At 44.0% G+C, this 21,607-nt stretch overlaps 1 protein-coding gene across 6 annotated transcripts in view; it reads left to right on the top strand.

The window, feature by feature from the left end:
• Positions 1 to 16,957, top strand: part of Nos (Nitric oxide synthase) — a 761,521-nt gene extending 744,564 nt beyond the window's left edge. For 4 of the 6 annotated variants that reach the window (XM_069325290.1, XM_069325289.1, XM_069325286.1 and 1 more), the window contains 6 exons: positions 447 to 657; positions 2,612 to 2,699; positions 4,068 to 4,192; positions 4,414 to 4,559; positions 4,744 to 4,935; positions 16,602 to 16,957. In XM_069325290.1, the coding sequence (XP_069181391.1) occupies positions 447 to 657; positions 2,612 to 2,699; positions 4,068 to 4,192; positions 4,414 to 4,559; positions 4,744 to 4,935; positions 16,602 to 16,832 (993 nt within the window). In that variant the 3' untranslated portion in view covers positions 16,833 to 16,957. The remainder of the gene's footprint in view (positions 1 to 446; positions 658 to 2,611; positions 2,700 to 4,067; positions 4,193 to 4,413; positions 4,560 to 4,743; positions 4,936 to 16,601) is intronic. The other 2 variants (XM_069325287.1, XM_069325291.1) reach the window with 1 other exon arrangement.
• The last annotated feature ends 4,650 nt before the right edge of the window (positions 16,958 to 21,607 follow it).

Raw genomic sequence — 21,607 nt, 5'->3', positions numbered from 1 at the left:
AAAAGGATGATCATGCTTCACTGGGTAACGCCACAGCCTCGGGAGAGAGTCGAGGACTTGAGAACAGAGTACATAATCACCAACTCCTTTGTTCAGATGCGGACTCTGTCAGCCTGACGCCATCAGTGATGGCTGGTGGCACGGTTTCAGCCATAGTTGGTGTTGGTCGGGGGCTATATAGATAGAAATTGAACCCAGAAATGCTTTCTGAAAGTCTACCGAGAAAGTCTACTTTTCTAGACCAGCTTGGAGAGCACCCAACGATCTCGGGACAAAAAAATTGGAGTAATCACAAATATTTATATTTATTTGTGTATATAAATATTTTGTCTGTTTAAAATGCTTTAATTTGTGTTAACACAAACATGAAATTATTAGTTTATTTTTGGACTTCTCGCATGGTACCAGTACTTTCTAGCTAATAAAGATTTCTACTTCTGATACAGGATCCTCAGGAATACGAGGACTGGAAGCACTTGAGATATCCACACCTTAAAGAGGTTCTCGAGGAATTCCCCAGTGTGATTCTGGATGCAGGACTCCTGCTGACCCAGCTTCCTTCAATTGGAGCCAGGTTCTACTCAATCAGCTCCTCTCCAGATGCTCATCCAGAACAGATTCATGTTACGGTCGCTGTTGTCCAGTATAAGACGGAGAGTAAGTCCTCATTGTCTTTACAGCTTCTAGAAGATTTTTATAGTTAATAATGCCATTCAGTTTTTTTTTTTTTTTTTTTTTTTTTAATTCTCATTTCGTCGCTAAATACTCTCCAAAACCTCCAGTTGTCAAACACGTGCATGAATCTGAAATATATATGCATACTAATGAAACTTGTGTAGGGATAAGCCATCATTAATCCCAAAGTCCTGGTTGGAGTTTTACTGGATTAATTATACTCTTGTCAGCTTTTTGTTCACATTTAATTATGTAAACAAAAAACATAAAGACGAAACTTTCTCTTGTTTGTTACTTTCGACACGGGTAATTACTTCCTAATTACTGTCTCTGCTTGAAATATTTCGCTCTTGTTAGAATTGCTCTGTCGCTCCTGTGTATCAAGTCTAATTTGTAGGATGTCCCCTTGTAAAAAAAAAAAAAAAAAAAAAAAAAAAAAAAAAAAAAAAAAAAAAAACTATAACCATCTTTAATGTATACGACTCATTACTGAAACCATCTATTACAACAAAGTCATCACTGTAACCATCTTAATTGCCCAGGCATCACTGGGTACCCCTTCTAGGCTGTGTACAGATTCTGGGGGCAAACAATATTTAATCCTCCTGTAGAAAATAATATTCTGGATGATCTTTAGTGAGGATGAAGTCTGGTATTTAGTGAGGTCAGGTGGTGGTATGAAGGGACGGGGGTCATGAAGGGAGGTCGCCTCAGACCCCCTCCTATCCGCCATTCCCCAACCTTCAACCAGTCACCCTACACAAGTTTGCGCTCCCAAGCGTCTGGTCTCCAACCTCACGCATATCATTTTTTTTCATGTATATAAACTTTGACCTTTCATAAGATAGTTTATTACAAGACAACCGGGGGGGGGGGGGGACTACTAAATTTGTTTGTAACCAATTTATAATTTCAATTGCATTCCATTAGCAGCCATACACAGTGGCACTTTGTAAAGGAATCTATAAATTGGTCTTGGTATCTCATAGAAGTTTCTCTTAATATAACAGACGTACTACTGTTCCTTTCACCGGAAACGTTACAACATACGTTCTACCTTCTCGTGATCGGTATAATTAGCCATCAGTGTGTTTTATTTCCTAAAATATGCTAAACTGACATTATAAGTGTGTGTAAGATGTATATAAGTATATACATCTACCTATTGGTGCAGACTTCTGGGGTGACCACGTTGATACGACTCGCCAGATATAGTTACACATTATTGTTCAGTTTTATAACATTTATTTAACCTGTATTTAACGGAATTGTAATTGTGAATCGCCATAACATTTTGCGTGCTAATTCACCATAATCTGCCTGTATTATTGAGCAGCATGGCATGCTCCTGTCAAATCGACTTTTCCCCAGCACCAGAAATGTCTTGGATTAGTTTTTGCAATCATAATACAACATTCTTTTTATTATTTAGATGTATTTAAATGTTAAAAGTAATTATGAAAATAAGATCAACCGTTTTAAGTATTTATATTTTTATTGCTGTTCAGTTCTTGAACCCATTATGCTATAAGTCTGTTACATATACATTAAATTATGTTAACTAGTTTATCAATAACGCAATTTGCCTATGTACGTTACAGAACAATATGTTCTGTAACGTTACAGAAAAATATGTTCTGTAACGTACTTCACTAACACTCGTAGGATGAGTATGGGGTGCAAAAGAAATTAACTAAACTTTTAAAATATTAAATGAAGATCTAGAAGTATTGTCAGCAATAATGAAATAACAAAATTTAAATACAACTGAAGGCTTGACAATTAGTGTTTTTCTTCACACCTGTCAGTTGCATGAAGCTTTTGCTATTAAAATATTTCTTTAAGTATTATAATAACAAAGCTGATTAAATTACATTAACTAGGGAGACCTAGATACACACGTTTATACCTAAATAGCAGACTTGACCTTTTACAGATGGAAGAGGTCCACTTCATTATGGCGTTTGTTCCAATTTCTTAAAGGAGGTGAATCCGGGTGACCACATTGAACTTTTTGTTAGAAGGTGAGTTGTTGGTTTGTTCAATGTTTACAGGTGTTCATTAGTTGTAGGAATATGTGAATCTATAATTGGGTAGATTAAATAACTCGACAGCTGTGGTTTAGAGAAAAAATATTAACAGTAAGTTCATGAGGGTGGTGAGTAAACAGGACCACATGAGTGAAGGGATGTTAGCTGAGGGGGAAACAAATACATGGAATGAAGAGGATACTGCACAGTATTGAAAAAGATTGTTCCATATATATGGGTATATTTGACAGCGTTCCAGACAAGCAGAGGTCTTGAAGTTCAAATTGATCGACGAGATCAGGGTAGTGCTTGAAGACCGCAGCAAGAGAGACTAGTGACAGTAAAGTAAAAGGAGTTTAAGAGAAAGAGGACTAAGAGCATAGAGCTGGTTGTTACCTTACATTTTATAGTATCGTGTAGTTTAGCAGAGACCTTATTGTACCCTTTTAACGGTAAATAGGTATCTGGGAGTTGGACAGCTGCTACAGGCTGCTTCCTGTGGGGGGGGGGGGTTACAAAAAGGAGGCCTGGTCGAGGACCGGGCTGAGGTAACGCTAAGCCCCAAAATCATCTCAAGATAACTTCAAGATACGCTTGATTACATTGATAAATTTAAGTAAACGGGATAGAAACCTGAGCCAGTTCTCAGGGTAAAGTGACTAGGATACCCCGTACACACCCTCCCTCAAACTATCTGGATGAGGTAAGGTAAGAAAGTATGGCATCAAGGGAAATGCCATAATTCATTGTAACTTTATAACATTTGGAAGGGATGAAGATTGGGATTTGGGATAAGACGGAGGAATGGAATGGTGCCCAATCCCTTGGACAGTTGGGGATTGAACGCCATCCTTGCAAGAAGCCAGACCATTGCCCCATCATCCTGTCCATTTATAGAGATATTTGTGGTAGTCTGGAAGCATATTATGGTTCCAGTATTAATCTACTTGTCAACTGGCAAGTGAATATTTTCCCTTAACAGAGAATATTCTCAAGTTGTAACTTCATTGCATAATAAATCGTTGGTTTAAAATATAAAAAGTCTAACTAGTTTTCTTTGAAACGGTCTGAAGAATTTGGTTTTCTTTAAATAAAATTCTAGGCGATACTCAAATTGTTTTCGAATTTCATATTTCACATGTTTGAGAATAATGCCCCATACTAACGTAACCAAACGTAATGAACCCTGACCTAACCTTAACCTAACATAACCTTAACCTGGCCTAACCATGGATAGGAAGTAGATAATAGCACTAATTTCATAGTGGCCTTGATGTAACAACCTCCAGGGGTACATCCTCCAAGAGGACAAGTTAGAATGCTTCAGTTTGAGATGTTGAATCACTTTATTATGTTTACCAGTGCCACAAGTTTCCACATGCCACAAGACCCGAGTGTTCCAGTCATCCTGGTGGGGCCGGGCACTGGAGTGGCACCCTTCAGAGGCTTCTGGCACCACCGCCATCACTTAGTGCGGCAAACTAACGGTAAGTTGTACTCTTAAACAGTGTTACATGGCCATACTAACGCTAGCTCGGTGGTAGTACCCAGCTACACTTGTGCTAGGTATTGCCACTAAACTAGTATCTTTATTTATTTGCTAACTTTTTTCACATTCAACACAATTTTTAGCATCATAGGGTCAGATGACTTGCTACAACTTTAACATGTTAAGGGACTTTTAACACATTAATGTTCTTTGTTTTAGTAGAAAAAGCCGGTCAGATGACTTTGTTCTTCGGTTGTCGAACACGTGCTCTTGACCTGTATGCTGAAGAGAAGGCTGCCATGCGCCAAGCTGGAGTCCTCACTCACACCTACCTCGCACTCTCCCGGGAGCCCACCATCCCAAAGGTAAACACTAGTTTCAACCACAATTTACCATAAAAAGTTTCAATAAAGAATATTGATAAAAACCTTCATATAACGGCTAATATAAACAGTACTTAAAAAAAATTATACTTGGAAAAAAATATTACGAAATGTAATTAGTGAACTTTTTTTTAGGAGATATAACAAATGATTCTTCAATTCACAGACGTATGTTCAAGACTTGTTGGTGGAAGTGGGTGCGGAAGTGTTTAAGCAAGTTGTGTTAGAGAAGGGGCACTTTTACGTGTGTGGGGACTGTACCATGGCGGAATGTGTGTACCAGAAGCTAAAGACCATTGTCCAAGAGCACGGGAGATTCACGGACCAGGAGGTAGAAAATTTCATGCTTCAGATGAGGGTAGGTGTGCTTCATTATGTTGCATCAGAGCAAAGAGTTCACCACACCAAATCTTTTGCATCATGCAGGAGGGTATGGTGAGCGTACTTCGTGCCACAAGTATAAGAGTCCGTTGTGCACCCCATACTCATCCCGAGAGCAGTAGTTTGTGCCCCCAGTACTCAATCTGTGAGCGGTCGTGCGCCCCCAAAAAAAAAAATGACGGTCATGATCAGACCTGGTGGATGTTTGACATTGTTTTACAGTTTATCTGCACATCTTATAATTATATTGATAGCTAGTAACAAACTTCTCGCACTGCTACTGCTGTGGATGACAATGTATTATTACTATTGGAAGTCATTTTGATTCTACTTGTAATAACCCATTATTTTAAGGTAAAATGTTGCTCTTCATTATTTTTGTACTCGCAGCTTTTAATTTCCTTAAATATATTTTCTTGATTGAAAGCGAAATATGAAAGTGCAAAAATTTCAGATATTTTATCATGTATAATAAAATTTGCTGTGTTACTCTAGGGGCAAAGTGCTTGTACCTCCTAAGTATTATGTCTATCATTCCATTATCTCGCATCCAAACAATTTGATGTGATACACAACTGAAACTGCCAGATTCTTGTAGACAAGATCTATTTAAGCTACAACCATATTTCAGACTATTGATTTTCGTTCATGTCTCGAACAGGTGTTTGCCACTTTTCACTGACACGTTAAGCCTGATGTAATAAACCATAAACAGATAGTTGTACACACGCACAGGGCGGACGATACGCCCGGTGAGTAACGTAATGAGTGTCAAGGTTAAAGGACCAGAACACCGGGGCCCAGATGGGAGCAGAAAAGGTGAATGGGTACGACATCCAGGGTAGACCTACTGCAATGTAAAACTGCCAACCTCTGTGGTCGAATGTTTAATAACTCTCTACTCTATAGTGTGTGAACAGATATCTAACCCCGTCCACGGAGGACAGAAGAAACTCCATATATACTACGTGGCATTGTATAAATGATTAACCACGTCTGTGGTTTAAAAAATCCAGCGTTGAATGTAATGAAACGCCATTTTATGGACGAGACCCGGAGGCTCCCCAGAGCAATCCAGGCAGATATGGATATATTACTTTGACATCGGTCAATGTGAATGGAGTTCTAGGCCTACCGGGGTCTACAAGCCAGAACCTGGCCTCTTCAGAGAGGCACGAGGAGCAATGGCCTATAGAAATGCACATGTAGTTATGGAGCATTCTGTATTTGCCATCGACTGGGTCAGGCACTCAGAAAGGTAAGCATCCCCAAAAAAACCTATTCAGGTTGAAACTACTACTGAAAGTCAAACGAGTGGCCAGAACAACCCAAATGAAAATGAGCAAACGAGCATGAAGTCACCATGTCGCCGCACCACTTGTCTGTGCAAATTCCCCCCCCCAACTCCCCAGGATGGGGAAGGGGGAGCCTCAGACCCTTGCGCTGGCGATCTGCCCTGCAGTTCTGAGGCTGGATATCAAAGCATGCGAAAAACCGCCAACTGGAGGGAGGGAGGGAGGGTTGCCGGGGAGCTTACTGGCCTCGCCCAGAAAATGGCATTTCATTACATTCAACACTGGTTTTCTGGGGGAAGCCCCTTTGGCTCCCCAGAGTTACGTCACCAAAGAGAAGGAAAGAAGGGATGCACCTGGGAGCCATACGCCACACGCAACTCAAATCGAAAGCAAGACAACCAATGGCACAGAAGGAACCAGCAAACAACCCGAAACCCGAACCTGAGCGCAGGGAAGAAGGGAAACTGGAACAACCCAAAGTGCAACTCTGAAAACAGAAGCCGAGGCACGCAAACAACGGCAGAGAACCACAACCTGACAACACAAGATGCACCCCTGGCCGAACCAACCAGGCATCAACAACCCAAGGACCCTTCCAGAAAGCAGATGTCTCGGTCATCACAGAAAAGGAGGAGATGGCTACAAATCAACTAACCAAACACCATAGCCAAAAGAGAAGAAACCCCTGCGCTGGAGAAGCGCATGAAGCTCCCCGACCCGACCCCCCCCCACCCCCCAAGAGGCTAATGCCAACAGGAAAAGAGCCAGAGAGAAAGTAAACCGTAGGGGTCGCCCCAAACCGAGGAGAAGAGAGGTAAGAGAGCACTGTCCCATGACGAGGACGGCTCAGATGGTGCATGAGCAGGCCGGGGGTGAAACAACACCTGAGACAGCTTGTGAAATGGCGCAGAAGGAACATCAATGCCGAAAACAAGCTGCAGCAGCTCTGCCAGTGCTGCACGATACATGGCAACAGTATGCAGCAGACGATGATGGTCCCGAAACAACCACAAGAGAAAGGACAACACAACCTTTACAGAAAGCGAAGTACACCTATGAAGAGACAAAGAAACAGAAGGACCACCAGGAAACTTCATACCATCGCCGAGACGAAGCAAGCAGGTGGGCCACCATTAACGAACCCACCTGATCACCATTCAGATGGCGATACTAGAGTAAAAAAAATGCCAGACGCAAAGACTCGGGGAGAAGATCGAACCAGCCACATAATAGACCAGACCGATCAGCTGAAAGAGGTGGAGCCATAAGAAAATCCATGGGTTCGAACACCAAGCAAGCAGCGCCTGAAACAAATGCTGGGTCTGCCAAAAAGGGGCCAAGAGGACTACTCTCCCCCGTGGTAAGTCTCCAAGCAAACTAGGACTAGGAGCAACTGCTGAACTGGGGGGAAGAGGTACAGGGACCCCCCTTCCCCCTCCACCTTGACCAGTCCTGCCGAAAGCAGCGACCCCAAGAACTTGGCAGATGAGTCACCTGAAGCAATCGGCCTCAAGGAGCCAAGGACGGCACTTGTTTGAACCCACGGTTCAAACAAGAACCACCAGAGAACAATCCAAATAGAGCCTGATCGTCGATCTGCGAGTGACCCGAACCCTCCGGAGCGACAACCGCACCGCCGCAAACGCACTTCTGTACTGACGGAAGGACAGACCCCACTGCCCCCAGCCGGCCTGGGGGCAGTGGGGTCTGGATCCCACATGCCACAAAGCCCCAGCCGAAAGATAATGCATCCGGGAACACATTGAGTGAGGGCTCGGGTAGGCGCCGAGGCACTGAACCCAAAAAAAAAAAAAAAAAACGAAGGGGAAGCTGGCGCCACAGCAGCCAATGCAAGGACCCCAGAGGCCGAACCCAACGATTGTGCGAGAGGCAGAAGGGACGTCCCCCAAGGGAACCAGAAGAACCGATGAAGCCAAACCTGACCCAGTGGGTAGACCATCGCTGCAAGTTCAGGCTCCCGCACAACCCTCGAGAAACCGCCGGGTGACCCAGGATCCCCCCAAAACAAGCGAAGGCGGGACCGCAGCCTAAGCAGAGATGCCAGAGGAAGAGACAAGAAAGCGGTTTGAGAGTCCCACACAGGGTCCAGCTAAGTCCGAACCAGACGGGGAACCAGATGGGACTTCCTCCAGTTCACCAGGAACCCGAACTCGGCGAGCTGGGAAAGAACCAAATCCTTGGCGAGCACTCTTTCGAGCAAGGGGAACCTTTTATTGTCAATCCCCCTTTCGTCACTGAACCCAATCTCGATGGACTAACGGTTCTTAAGGTGATGTTTGTGGGGCGTACACTCACGACGCACCCCTGGGGAGCCCCGGCAAGATTGGCAACCTCTCTCTCTCTTGTTGGGTGTCCTGCCTCTAATTGTGGCTCCGTGGTGGGTGTGGGGGCACATTCGTGAATGAACGTCATGCTTCTCGTCTCTGTTGCAATCTGTTCCTCTTTTACCTTCTCAGGCTCGTGGGATGGGCGACCAAGCCCCCAAGTTGGACTGTGTTGGAAGACCAGGCTCTGTAGCCCCACTGCATTGAGCCCTGACCTTGCTCCTCCTTTGACCCTCCTGACTACTCCCCTTGGCTCCCCTCCCTCCTCTGTGGTTGGGTCGAGCCCCAAGCCTCCAGTGGTGACCACCTCGTCCCCTGGCACGGCTCATTCTCTGGTTGTGACTACTGCGCCTTTTTAACTCTCCTCTCTCTCTCTCTGGGGGTTCTCGACGCCGTCCTCGCCATGACCACACTCGCTAGATTCCTTCCCGTACTGATGCGTATCAAGCCTTGTTTTGTCCCACTTCATGGGCCAACTACTTTGATCTCCTCCCTCTTGATTCTATGCCTCCTGACAATTTCTCCCTCCATAGGCACCTTGCTGATTCCGTAGATGCCTCTATTACTTTCCACCCCACCCATCTCGGTACACGTGTCATTGCTGCTGCTCCTCAGGATGCAGCCACCCGCTTGGCCGCCTTGTCCTGCCTTGGCGAGACCCCTGTTCAGGTCTCAAAGAACACTCGGTTGAATGCAAGTGTTAGCACTATTCTCCTACAACCCCATGTTGCAACCGGTGTTCGGAAGCTCCCGGACTGCCACGAAGATATTCGGCATATCTTCTAAGCCCAGGGCCATTCTGTTCTCCTGGTAGACTCGTTTACTCATTCCCTCGTGGTCGTCGCCGTCAACCCCTTCGGGTTGTGAAGATTACCTTTGGTGGTAGGACCCTTCCACCCTCTGTCATTTTTGCTGGCGCCAGGCGCTCCGTCCAGGAGTACATTCCCTCTCCTCGGCTCTGTAATAAGTGCTGGAGGTTTGGGCATGGTGCCCTCCGCTGCTCTGGTACTGTCTCTTTCTCTCCTTTGTGTGGGGGCGAAGGTCACTCTAAGTCGGAGTGCACTTCTCCCCAGGCTATGCCTCAGTTGCGGTGAGGCCCACCCTACCTTCTCCCATGCGTGTATACATTACAGGTTTGAGGCAGCCGTCTCAACTTGAAGCACTGGAAACGTTTCTTTTCCTGGGGCGAGGCGCCAAGTTCGCTGTCTCCCACCTTATGCTAACGTCTCTTATGCTCGCATGTTGTGCTCTTCCTCTCCTCGTCCTTCCCACCTTCCTCAGACTCAAAACAGTTCCTAAGCCTTGGACCCTGACACGCCCACCGCCGCCTCCTCTGTTCCTTTGAGTTCTGTCCCGAAGGGTCCCCCTCCTGGTCCTTTGTGTGGCCCCTTCTTTCTGCCCGGTTTGTCATGTCTTCTGTGTCTTCCTCGTATCCCTCCGATCCTCCTTCCGATCCTTCTCCTCCGTCTATTGGCTCTCCACGCCGCCTGTCAGTGTGGGCTGATGTCCGTCGCTCTGCCAATGGCTGTCGTGTATGCTCTCTTTCTGCATCTCCTGTTGAGACACTAGAATTCGTTGCCCAGTACATTGTTGCTGGGACGCCTGTCTCTCCGAGTCAGAAGCGTAAGCCTGGCTCCTCTCTTTCATCCTCCCCGGCGGGTAAAAAGGCTTCGCTTTCCTCCTCGGCCCCTACCTCTGACACACTCGCTCCATTCCGTCCCGTTTCAGTGGTTACGCCCCCAGTTCCTGCTATGGAGGTCTCTTTGGCTCCCGCTTCCCTCTCGGTTGCTGCCCTTGCTGAGGTGCACTCCCTGGTTTCTGCCCCTCCTGCTGCTGTCTTTGACCCTCGGTTATCCCCCCCCCCTCTTCGTCCTCCTGACCCTACTCGTGCACCCCTGGTCGGTCCTCCAGCTCCCTTCCCTCCTTCTTTACTCAGTTTACCCATGACCCCTAACCCTGACTTCGCTGACCCTGACCCTGTGCTTCTTTAACGTGCTGTTCCCTTTTCACCGTTGTTTCTTTGTTGTTCTCTGTTGCTGTCGTTTCTCTGCTTGTCGATGTCTATTCTTCAATGGAACGTTCGTGGTTATTACGTCAGTTTCCTTGAACTGCAACTTCTGATTTCTCGGTTTTCGCCTGTTTGTGTCTGTCTCCAGGAGCCGATGCTTGGTGCTCATCCTGGTCGTTTTCGTGGCTATTCCTTTCTCCCCCCCCCCCTTCCCCAGCTGTTGCTGGGGCTTCTAACTCTTCTGCTCTCTTGATTCACTCTGATGTTCCCTTTGTCTCCTTACTTTTTCCTTCACCTCTCCATTGTTCTGCTGCTCATATCTTTGTGAGGAAATGGTACCCCATTTGTTCTTTTTATCTCCCCCCAAGTGTCCCGCTTTCTCTTCCCGATCTGAAACGCCTACTGGACTCCTTGCCGGAGCCTATGCTCCTGCTAGGTGATTACAATTGTCGTCATTCCCTTTGGGGTGATGTTCTGACGAACATCGGGGGTCGTCGTCTTGAACCGTTCATCCTCTCTTGTGTGTCTTCTGAATTCTGGTGAGCCCACGCATTTGGACTCTCGGACTTGCACCCTTTCCTGTCGTGATCTTTCTCTTTGCTTGTCTCTTTACTTAAATTTCACGTGGCAGGTTCTTGACCTCCATGGCAGTGACCATTTCCCCATCCTTGTTACCTTTTTCTCTTCACCCTCCCCTCCCTTTCCCTAGGTGGCAGTTTGCTAAGGCAGATAGAACTTATTTACCCTCAGTGCTGCTCTCTCTGACCTCTCCTTTCTGCCTCTCCCCTTGCGCTCTCCTCCTTTTTCATGACACCGTCTTTGACGCTACCCTCTGCTCTATTCCTCGCTCTTCCTCTCAGGGACCACAGAAGTGCGTTCCCTGGCTGAATGCAGACTGTAATCGGGCTGTCCGCTATAAGGGTGCAGCCTGGAAGAGACACCGCTGCTGGCAGACGGCCGATTCTTTTCTTTCATTTCGGAAGGCGAGTGCGGTGGCCCGTAGGGCCATCCGTACGGCTAAACGTGAATGTTGGGCATCTTATGTCTCCACCATTACGTCCGAAACTCTTCTGCCGCAAATCTGGAAGCGTATCCACAAGATAGTTTGTAAGTTCGTTCCCGATGTCTCGCCGGTCCTTCACCTCCGTGATACTCTTCTGGCTGACCCGTTGCAGGTCGCTACCAAACTGGGTTCCCACTTTTCTTCTGTTAGCTCTGGTTTTCATCTTCCCCAATCTGTCCTTCTTCGTAAACCTGTCCTTAAATCTCGTCCTTTGGATTTCTGTACTCAACTTCGACTTCATGAGATGCTTCCCCATGTCCTGTGTACGTCTCGGTATTTACCGAGTCTGTATAATCGGATCCTGGAGTCATCATCAGTCCCTGAGGACTGGCGCAATGCCGTTGTCCTCCCTGTTTGCAAACCAGGGTCTCTGGGAACATCCCCTAAGGACTTTTGCCCTATTGCCCTCAAGTTGTCTGCAAACTCTGAACGTATGGTTAATGTTCGTCTGATGTGGTTCTTAGAACACCATCACCACCTCTCCTCTTCTCAATTTGGTTTTCACAAGTGCCGCAGCACAACAGATTTCCTGGTGAACTTGGAGGTCTATATTCGTACAGCTTTTGCTGCAAAGAACTTTCGTTGTTGCCGTCCTTTTTTACCTGGAAAAGGCTTAAGACACGAGTGTTCTGAGCACTACTTTTTCTGGTTGCCCTCAATGGTCTTCTTTCCTCTCTTTCTTCTGGCGTCTTCTCCGCTCTCTGTCGACGATCTTACCCTTTGCTGTCAGGGTGATGATTCGCCTCTCCTTCAACGCCGGCTTCAACTTGCGATTGATGCCGTGTCGTCTTGGGCCACCGATCATGGCTTCAGGTTCTCTACATCTAAGACTTGTGTTATGACTTTTACTCGGAAGCGCGTCGTTCTTCGTCCTTCTTTGTCGCTTTATGGTCACCTCATTGTGTACAAGGATTCCGCTAAGCTTTTGGAGTTGATTTTTGACACACGTTTGTCTTGGTCGCCCCATATCTCTTACCTCTGTGTTGAATGCTCTAAGACCCTTACCCTCCTTTGGGTATTGTCCCATACTTCTTGGAGAGCGGATAGGCGTGCACTCCTTGCTTTACATTCCTCTCTCGTCCTGTCTTAAGCTCGATCATGGTTGCCCTGCTTACTCGTCTGCTTCTCCTCCTACTCTTCGCCGTTTTGATGCTTTGCACCATACTGGGTTTCGCCTCAGTTCTGGTGCCTTTCGTTCGACTCCCGTCCTCAGCTTGTATGTTGACACTGGCTTCCTCTCTCTCCAGGACCGCCATGATCGCTACTGTCTTTGCTATCTTGCCCGGTCCTTGCAACATCCTTCCCTTCGCCTCTGTCGTGCTTTAACTTTTGCCCCTCCTGCAGTTCCTGTTCCCCTTCACCTCTCTTTCTGTCCAGTTATCTCGCTTACAGGATTCTCTTTCAGTTCGTATTTCTAATGTTTCTCCTCGTGTTGTTCCTTCTTTGCCCCTGTGGAGAGTCCCCCTTCCGCAGTTTTGTACATCCTTAACCCGCATCACTGAAGCTTTTTCTTCTCCTACGGTTCTAAAACTGCTTTTCCTTGAGCACTTTATTTCTCACTCCCGCTCCGTTTCCATCTTCACCGATGGGTCTAAGTATGCGGATGGTGTAGGCTACTTATTATAGACTGTGGGTTGGTTGGTGTTGTCGTCGTTGTTCCTCCTTTGCAGACAACCCAACCCACAACTCGGTAGAGTGCTTATACCTCCCTAGGAGATCACCCTTGGCGCTTCTGGCTCTTGGAGAGGGGCTCAACGTCACACGTTTAGGGGATGCGGCTCCAACACTTAGCCTCGTTGTCACGTGCACACACCCACTCGAGCCGCTGTGACTCCCCACTCTCTCCTTAGGTGATATGATCTCCTCAATCCCCTTTTGACTTATTAGTAGTACCTTCTACCCTGTCCAGAGCAGTGGTTCTTTCTCTCTCTCTCTCCTTCTTTACTACCTCCTGGGAAGCCTCACTAGGACAAGGGCAAACACCAGCAAATTAGGATACATTTACTGGACAAAGCACATACACAATACATACACACATATAATAATAATGAATCCTATACTCTATAATATTACAATCAGGTTGCACTCCAACACCATCAGAACTCTATCAGCTTATCAAGTGGTATCCTATCTCCTGGTTCACCACCTGATACTATCAACCTCCTCAAGTTGATCAAGTCTACATACACTGTTGCACCATCAGCAAGAGAATACATATATGTATCTATAAATGTGTACCAAGAAAATCAGCATTTGAATGCAATAACATATCAGTATAAATGTTCATTGATACACAACAATGATCAATCGATCACTCTATCAGTCCTAGAACGCATACGTCTGTAGGTAATCCAGCCTACGACTGTAACTCTAAACTTCAGTGTAAAACACTCCTTGACATCAGAATACCAACAATCACTCACCTCTCACTGCGTCTTGCACGCCACTGACAACCAAACACTATCAACTCCCTACAAGTAATCCACCAGTACTTCCCTTCCACCTCTGGAAGTTCACTACCCTAATATCTTTAGGTTCTTCCGGGCTTCACTACCAGGATCCTCTGCAGCTCCTCCAGGCTGCTATCATGAAGTTTCCTTGAGCAACTACGGTGCTTCACCCTTCTGCTAGGTTCCTCCACAGCTCTCTTGGCTGCTACACCATGAAGTTCTCTCGAGCAACTATGGTGCTTCACCACCTCTACAGAAGCATGTGACACTCCTCTTCACTGCTTCTCCTCCCAGCTCGAGGTCCTCTGCTTCACTACCTTGGAGTCTCATCAATTACTCCCTCTGTGCTGGCTTCGAAGTTCTCGGCAACTTCTTCCCCAAAGACAAACCTGCAACCCATCGACACTCCAATAAAATTGTTTCCCCTTTAACACATAAACAAAAATAATCACACAATATGTTTGTCTCCAACCTCTATCTGTCCTCTATATACAGTGAGAGTGGACTCCCCCGTTTTGGGCGGGTCCATACTCCACCTCGCCTGGCGGCGGTCCTCACTCACGCTGGGAGGGTCTTCCTCCGTCAGGAGCCGGGCTCCCTCAGTCGTCTGTCAGAGCTCAGAGGGGATGGACGTCGCTCCGTGCTCCTCCCTCTTCACTCTCCTATTTCAGGCTTTCTGCCTTATTAAAACATGTCTAACTTATAAATAAACATCGCTACTGTCGCTGGGCACACGACCAACTACAAGCAATCGCTATGAACTGGCGTATATCGTGCTTACCACAGATCGTCTGGTCGAGGGCGCTTTCCCTCTGACGGCGTCTGGTCAGGGCGCTCCACACAGCCCACGAAAATGCCTCTGAGCAGCTTATTAAACTCTCCTCGCCGTCCAAGACTTGACACCACAACGTTTTCAGCTCAATTCCACAGCTGGCACGTCTGCACACTTCTCTTCTCTTAGAGATATATCACTAGGGGTTCCCTTCTGACGGGAGCTCAACGGAGCGCGGCTTTTCCCCTGCGATGTCTGGCACTCAAGTGAGGTCAAGGTCCTCCTGAAGCGAGCCTCACGCCTCCAGCAAAATGTCCACATCTCCTAGCCAGTCATTTATCTGTTTTCTTCTTCATTGCCCATAATCTCAAATTGTTATACATATCCAACCAGCCATTTTACATATGGGTTATCACCTCAATATTTGTTAGACCTTCTAATCAGGTCAGGCTTGATGAATAACTCTAAAGGAGGGAGACTCGTTTCTCCTGTAGGCTGAGATCATAACATACTGTTTTTCCTGATTGCACTTGTATGTGTCGCTTACCTCCGGAGACTAGCATCCTCACAGCGGAACTATTTTCTATGCTCTTTGTCTCCTGCTTTCTCGTTGTCAGTCTTCCTTTGTAGTTGTTGACAATCGTAATGCCATCATGGTTCTCGGGTCCTTTAATCCGGTTCATCCTGTTGTTGTTGAGATCCAGCATTGGCTATTTCTTATTCCAGTAAATTTAAGTCGGTTGAGTTTTGCTGGGTTCCCAGCCATATTGGTGTGTCTAAATGAGAGTGCAGATGCTGCCGCCAGGGAAGCTGTCCGCTCGTGTCCCATCTCAAAAAGGTATTCCTTATTCTGACTTTTACCCGGTTATCCATTCCTCCATCCTTACCAGCTGGCAAGCTTGTTGGACTTCAGTTACTGGTAACAAACTGCATACTCTTAAGAATTGTCCTCGTGGCCGCCATCCTACCACCGAAACCGGCGATGGGAAACGGCTCTGGCGAAGTTGCGTATTGGGCATACTTGCTTAACTCGTGGTCACTTGGAGTGCCGCCCTGCTTCTTATTGTCCAAATTGCATTGTCCCTCTTACGGTTGTGCATATCCTTGTTGAATATCCTGACTTCCGGAAGGAGCGTGTGTATCGTTTTCCGACCATCCCCCGCGGTCGCTTGTCCCTCGATAGAATTCTTGGTGACTCGGATACTTTTGATATCGTTCACCTTATGCTATTTAGCGCCCTCTGACTATCCCGCACATTTGATGGTGCTACATAGCCTTCCCAGTTTGGTGCCTTCTTTTGATAATTACTTACTTTACGTGCACTCTGTTACCTTGGTAAGAAATGGAAGAGTTTGATAAAACACAGGCCCAGGTGGTTACAACAGATAAGGAAATTATGTAGAGGTACAAATAAAGCATGAATCAAATTTCAAGGGGTTTCTATAATATTTCAAATGTGAAATGTTATACTTGATATTTGAAATACCGATATTTGATCATAAAGTTACAAGGAAATGCATCAGAACAGGATATCTGGCAGGACGAGCAGATAAACGTCAACATGTTGATTTAGTATGGATGTTCTACCGTTATGATGGCATAACATTTAGGCTTGATATGAGCTCATGTTTCATAACTTTAGTGTTTCCCATAATATGTTGAAATTTTGATGGATGTTCTAATACTTAAGATATTTGTGCATTTTTCTAGGATGAGAATCGGTATCATGAAGACATTTTCGGCATCACTCTTCGGACTGAGGAAATCCACCGACAGAAGAGGGAGAGTGCGCGCGTTAAGATGTCGTCCTTTGCTCAAGCTGGAGGGCCACTGACGCCCACCCTCTCCCAGGCTGCAGCGACTCCGCCGTTCATGTCCCAGAGTGGGCCCGCCCTGCCCTCCGCTGCGCAAGGGGTACCTGCCTCGGCCCCCAACGAATAGGGACACACTCGAGGGCAGATTGGCTTTTCCAACACCTGTTTTGTCACCTCCTTAAAGCGGTTTTCAAGGTTTTTTGTTAACTCACTACCCAGTAGTATTAAACCTACATAAATGCCTAATTTACAGATGGAAGTTTTAGTAACCATAATAGCAAAGCTTCCGTAAAGTTGAATGTTCAATCGTTGTTTGAACTAAAAGATCAAATTCCTGTATATGTAGTAGATTCATCGAAGTAGAATTTTGATTCTTAGCGCTGTAAGTGAAAAGCTGATGATGGCAACAAAAACTCCATACCCAGTTGTTAATATTACTCTAGAAGGCAAGGTCGCTCTGTGATAGACGACTACATTGGAGGGAAGGTCGGTTTTGTCAGGAAGGTTAGTAAGAATTTGAGTTAAGGTCGAAATGGTTTTGTTAAAAAATAAATCCTACCTTACAAGCCTTTTCACTTTCTGGGAAACGGTAACCAGTTCTTCAGACAGAGGACTTCCAGTAGATGTAGCATACAAGGACTTTCCTAAAGCGTTTGATATAAAATACTGGCAAGAAAATTACAAGCACATGGAATAAATCGTAGAATCCTAGAAAGGACTAAACAATAGTTAATATAAAGAAAATAAAGGGGCGTCTTAAACGGAAATGAATCAAACTGGAGAAATGAGTGGAGTACCACATGGATTCATTTTGGGGCCAACCCCTTTTTTGTCAAATAAATCGGTGACATTACAAACCACGTCATAAAATTTGAAAATGATTTATGGCAAAGTAGGAAGTGAAAATGATACCGAGGGCTTACAAACAGAAAATGGTGGATGACTGGCAAATGCTTTATAATATCGAAAAATGCGGGACCTTGCATGTGGGGCATAACAATGCAGAACATTACCACCAAATCAATAACATTAGCTTGTAGCAAATTGATGAAAAGGGCCTTAGTCAGAATCCAATAATTGCTGAAAGCTTCACAAAAAGTGGGAGCTGCAGTAAAAAAAAAACTAGGAATAATAATAAAGCTAAATTTTTACTTCAAGGAAAAGAAGATAGTTGTACAACTACATAAATCTCTGGTGAGCCTACACCTGGATTATAGTTTCCAAGCATGGAGACCTCATCTTCAGAAAGACATGAATGGTTTGAGGAAATTCAACATCCAGGTGACTAAAATCATTCCTGAACTAAGTCGACTTTCATACCAGGAACGGATCAGGGTCGCAGGGGTAACAATACTGCCCACGAGATATGACTGGGCTGACCTCATTGAAACTTAAAATGATGAACAATTTGGAGAATTTTAATCCAGACCAGTTTTTCAAAGCGTTAAATGTAACTCAGACAAGGAGCAACAGTTTTAAGTTAACACGCCACAAGCAGGACGGAAAACAGGAGATGCATTTTCACCCATAATTGATGATTTTTCATCCAAACCCATGAAACCACATACCTGCCGAAGCCGTAAATGTCAAAACGCTGCTGAATTTCCAAATCCAGGTCGACAAAATAAAGATAAATGGGAGGACCTTCGACAAGCCGCCGGCTTTCCGTCCTCGTCGAGGCCACTAGGGAGTGCCCCTCAGATAAACACTAATACAGTATATGAAAATTCAACTTTTGATTTTTTTTAATTCAATTACAATTCTTGTAGTCTTATCACCCAGTGGCTGCTGGGTGGATGGAAGACACGTGTGTTCAGGGTCCAACTTAACACTGACGGGTAAAACAGTAACTAAATTGGACACGTGTTCATAAAAGGAACAATTACTTAAGCTCTTGGCGTTGTCTGAGAGCACTTAATTTTGTTGCATTAGTTTCTAAGAGGCCTTGCAAGGTAAGCCTTGCGGTGGTTCCAGGGGTTGATGGTCCTCGCAGCCCAGTCCCTGACCAGGCTTCCTAACAATTATGCCAGACCTAGATTATGGTATTGTGAAATTATATAACTTTAAAGTATTTAGAAGACTGGAGCAAAGACAATTATGCAATAGTGAAGAGGCGAGTAAAAAAAAATAGCAAATTGTGACAATGAATATATGTCACTCGTGTATGTTCACTCGTGTATATTCAGTCACGGTATCGCACATTACATGTATGTGGTTGAAGGGACTCATTAACTAGAATAGGCAACGCTTCACGTCTGCTGTAGATTCCGTGAATATTGACTAAAGAGAAGTGTCCGTTTTAGCAAGATGAAAGAGGAGGAAGTAGTGAAAAATCGTCAAAATCATGAAATACTGGCTGAACAAACTGGAGGAGTGTGGAGTCTTTGTTGCTCACGTAGCCATTATTGACTAATAATTTGATGAGGCAGTTTATACATTTCAAAATGTATAATTTAAGCCTATTCATAGGTGATTTTCGAGTCCCTTTTATGTCAGATGCAAATTCCTATCAATGGCGCTAAAGTTAAATGTCGCGCAGCTTCAGTGAAGGAAATGGAAGTTTTGCTATTTTCAGTTTTTTAAGACATCAACACTGACACAATTACTTGTTATTCCTTTTAAATACACTTTTGTATTAAGAGATTTATCAAGACAGCTAGATTCTAAATTTGAGGATCATAACCTTGTGAAACCTGTTTACTCTCTGCCACTTTAAGCTTTACAGGAAGTCTGTGGAAAGGTTGGTCTGCACTCGACTGTTGCCCCCAGTCACTTTAACAGACGTACTGACTGTAGTAGTATAGTCGGTGCTACATTGTTGCTAGGTTAAGGTGTGAAGATGCAACTGCATAATCTTTACAATATCGTTCCAGGGGGTCATAATTATTATCTACAGTTTAAATTAATGTATTAGTTGTGCCTTAAAAAGATTTAGTTGTTACAACTCAGGACGGGATCCAATGAATATTTCATCTAATTTTATAATCAATTTTCTTACGCTTCTTTTGAAATGACTAAACAGTTTAGTGTATTTAATGCTTCATTTAAATTGAATCAAATTGTTTGGAGAGCATTAATTTACTATTTAGTACTATATATATGTATACAATTAAAAAATAATGTAACTCGTTCATAAACAAATTTTGGATATACAAATTCAGCATCGTGGAAATATTTAGTTTTTCTACTGAAACATAAAGACTGGACGAGAGGAATTATATTTTAAAAGTTTAGATTTCAGACAATATTATTCCTAATAAGTATCCCGTCAAAACATACGAGAACAATCACGTGTGTGTGTGTGTGTGTGTGTGTGTGTGTGTGTGTGTGTGTGTGTGTGTGTGTGGAGGCTTCTTTCCTCAGGGAACAACGCTTCCATTGGAGGTTGACGTCAAATTTTCAGGCATGATGCTAAATTTTCAGGCGTTAAGATAAATTTGACATAATGTCATGTCAATCTGCATGTTTTAATTGGCTGCCACATGTGTGAATCAGTAACTTGGTCAAGCAAACGTATCCAAATAGGAAAATGCATTATAAAAAAATATAAATATAAGTAATTGGAATGCAATCATTAGGTTATAATTTTTGTTTAAATGTGCAATCGTTAGGTAATATCATTAATATTATAATTGATAAATATTTAAACTGTTAATATAAAGTGTGTGTTTAAAATGTAATAAACCAAGTCGGTTATAAATGTACAACCATTTATCAATAACGTTATGATTGATCACGACGATATAGGTGACCTCTGAACAGCAGTTATCGCCGCGTGGCCAAGCGACAGAGTTCTCTGGTCAAAGCAAATCAAACAATAATAAAACAAAAGACAGGCTTATGTAGTGTTGTGACCAAATTCACAACACTACTACAAATTCACAACACTCACTATGTAGCGAGTGACCAAATTCCATACAAGATACATACAGAAGAAACTCGGTAAAATAAGATATACGTACAAGATAATTTTATTTAGTGAAAAGTGCATAAAATGGGATTTCTCGATAAAGCATATACTATGCCTAAAACTAGTAATACGCACAGCGTTTCGGGCAAAACGTGTGTATATAATGGCTTGGGTTGATGATTCTCCTTGGATACGTTAATTACTAGGCTCAAATATAACATGGGTATAAATAAGCGTATATCAGAACAATACATAGTTAAGAAAGTGAAGTTATTAATACAGGATTGCAATCCTCTGCAGTGTTCAATACATAGGACCTTCATGCAGAGGGTTTCAGGCTTATATATATATATATATATATATATATATATATATATATATATATATATATATATATATATATATATATATATATATATATAATATATATATAATATATATATATGTCGTACCTAGTAGCCAGAAGGCACTTCTCTGCCTACTATGCAAGGCCCGATTTGCCTAATAAGCCAATTTTTCCTGAATTAATATATTTTCTCTCATTTTTTTCTTATGAAATGATAAAGCTACCCATTTCATTATGTATGAGGTCAATTTTTTTTTATTGGAGTTAAAATTAACGTAGATATATGACCAAACCTAACCAACCCTACCTAACCTAACCAAACATATCTTTAAAGGTTAGGTTAGGTTAGGTAGCCGAAAAAGTTAGGTTAGGTTAGGTTAGGTTAGGTAGGTTAGGTAGTCGAAAAACAATTAATTCGTGAAAACTTGGCTTATTAGGCAATTCGGGCCTTGCATAGTAGGCTGAGAAGTGCGTTCTGGCTACTAGGTACGACATATATGATATATATATATATATATATATATATATATGTCGTACCTAGTAGCCAGAACTCACTTCTCAGCCTACTATTCAAGGCCCGATTTGCCTAATAAGCCAAGTTTTTCTGAATTAATATATTTACAATAATTTTTTTCTTATGAAATGA

This window comes from Procambarus clarkii, chromosome 16 (genome assembly GCF_040958095.1).
Source record: "Procambarus clarkii isolate CNS0578487 chromosome 16, FALCON_Pclarkii_2.0, whole genome shotgun sequence".
In the NCBI taxonomy this organism is placed as follows: Eukaryota; Metazoa; Arthropoda; class Malacostraca; order Decapoda; family Cambaridae; genus Procambarus; species Procambarus clarkii.
Note: the sequence above shows the minus strand (reverse complement) of the source record. Positions and strands in the feature narration are given on the sequence as shown.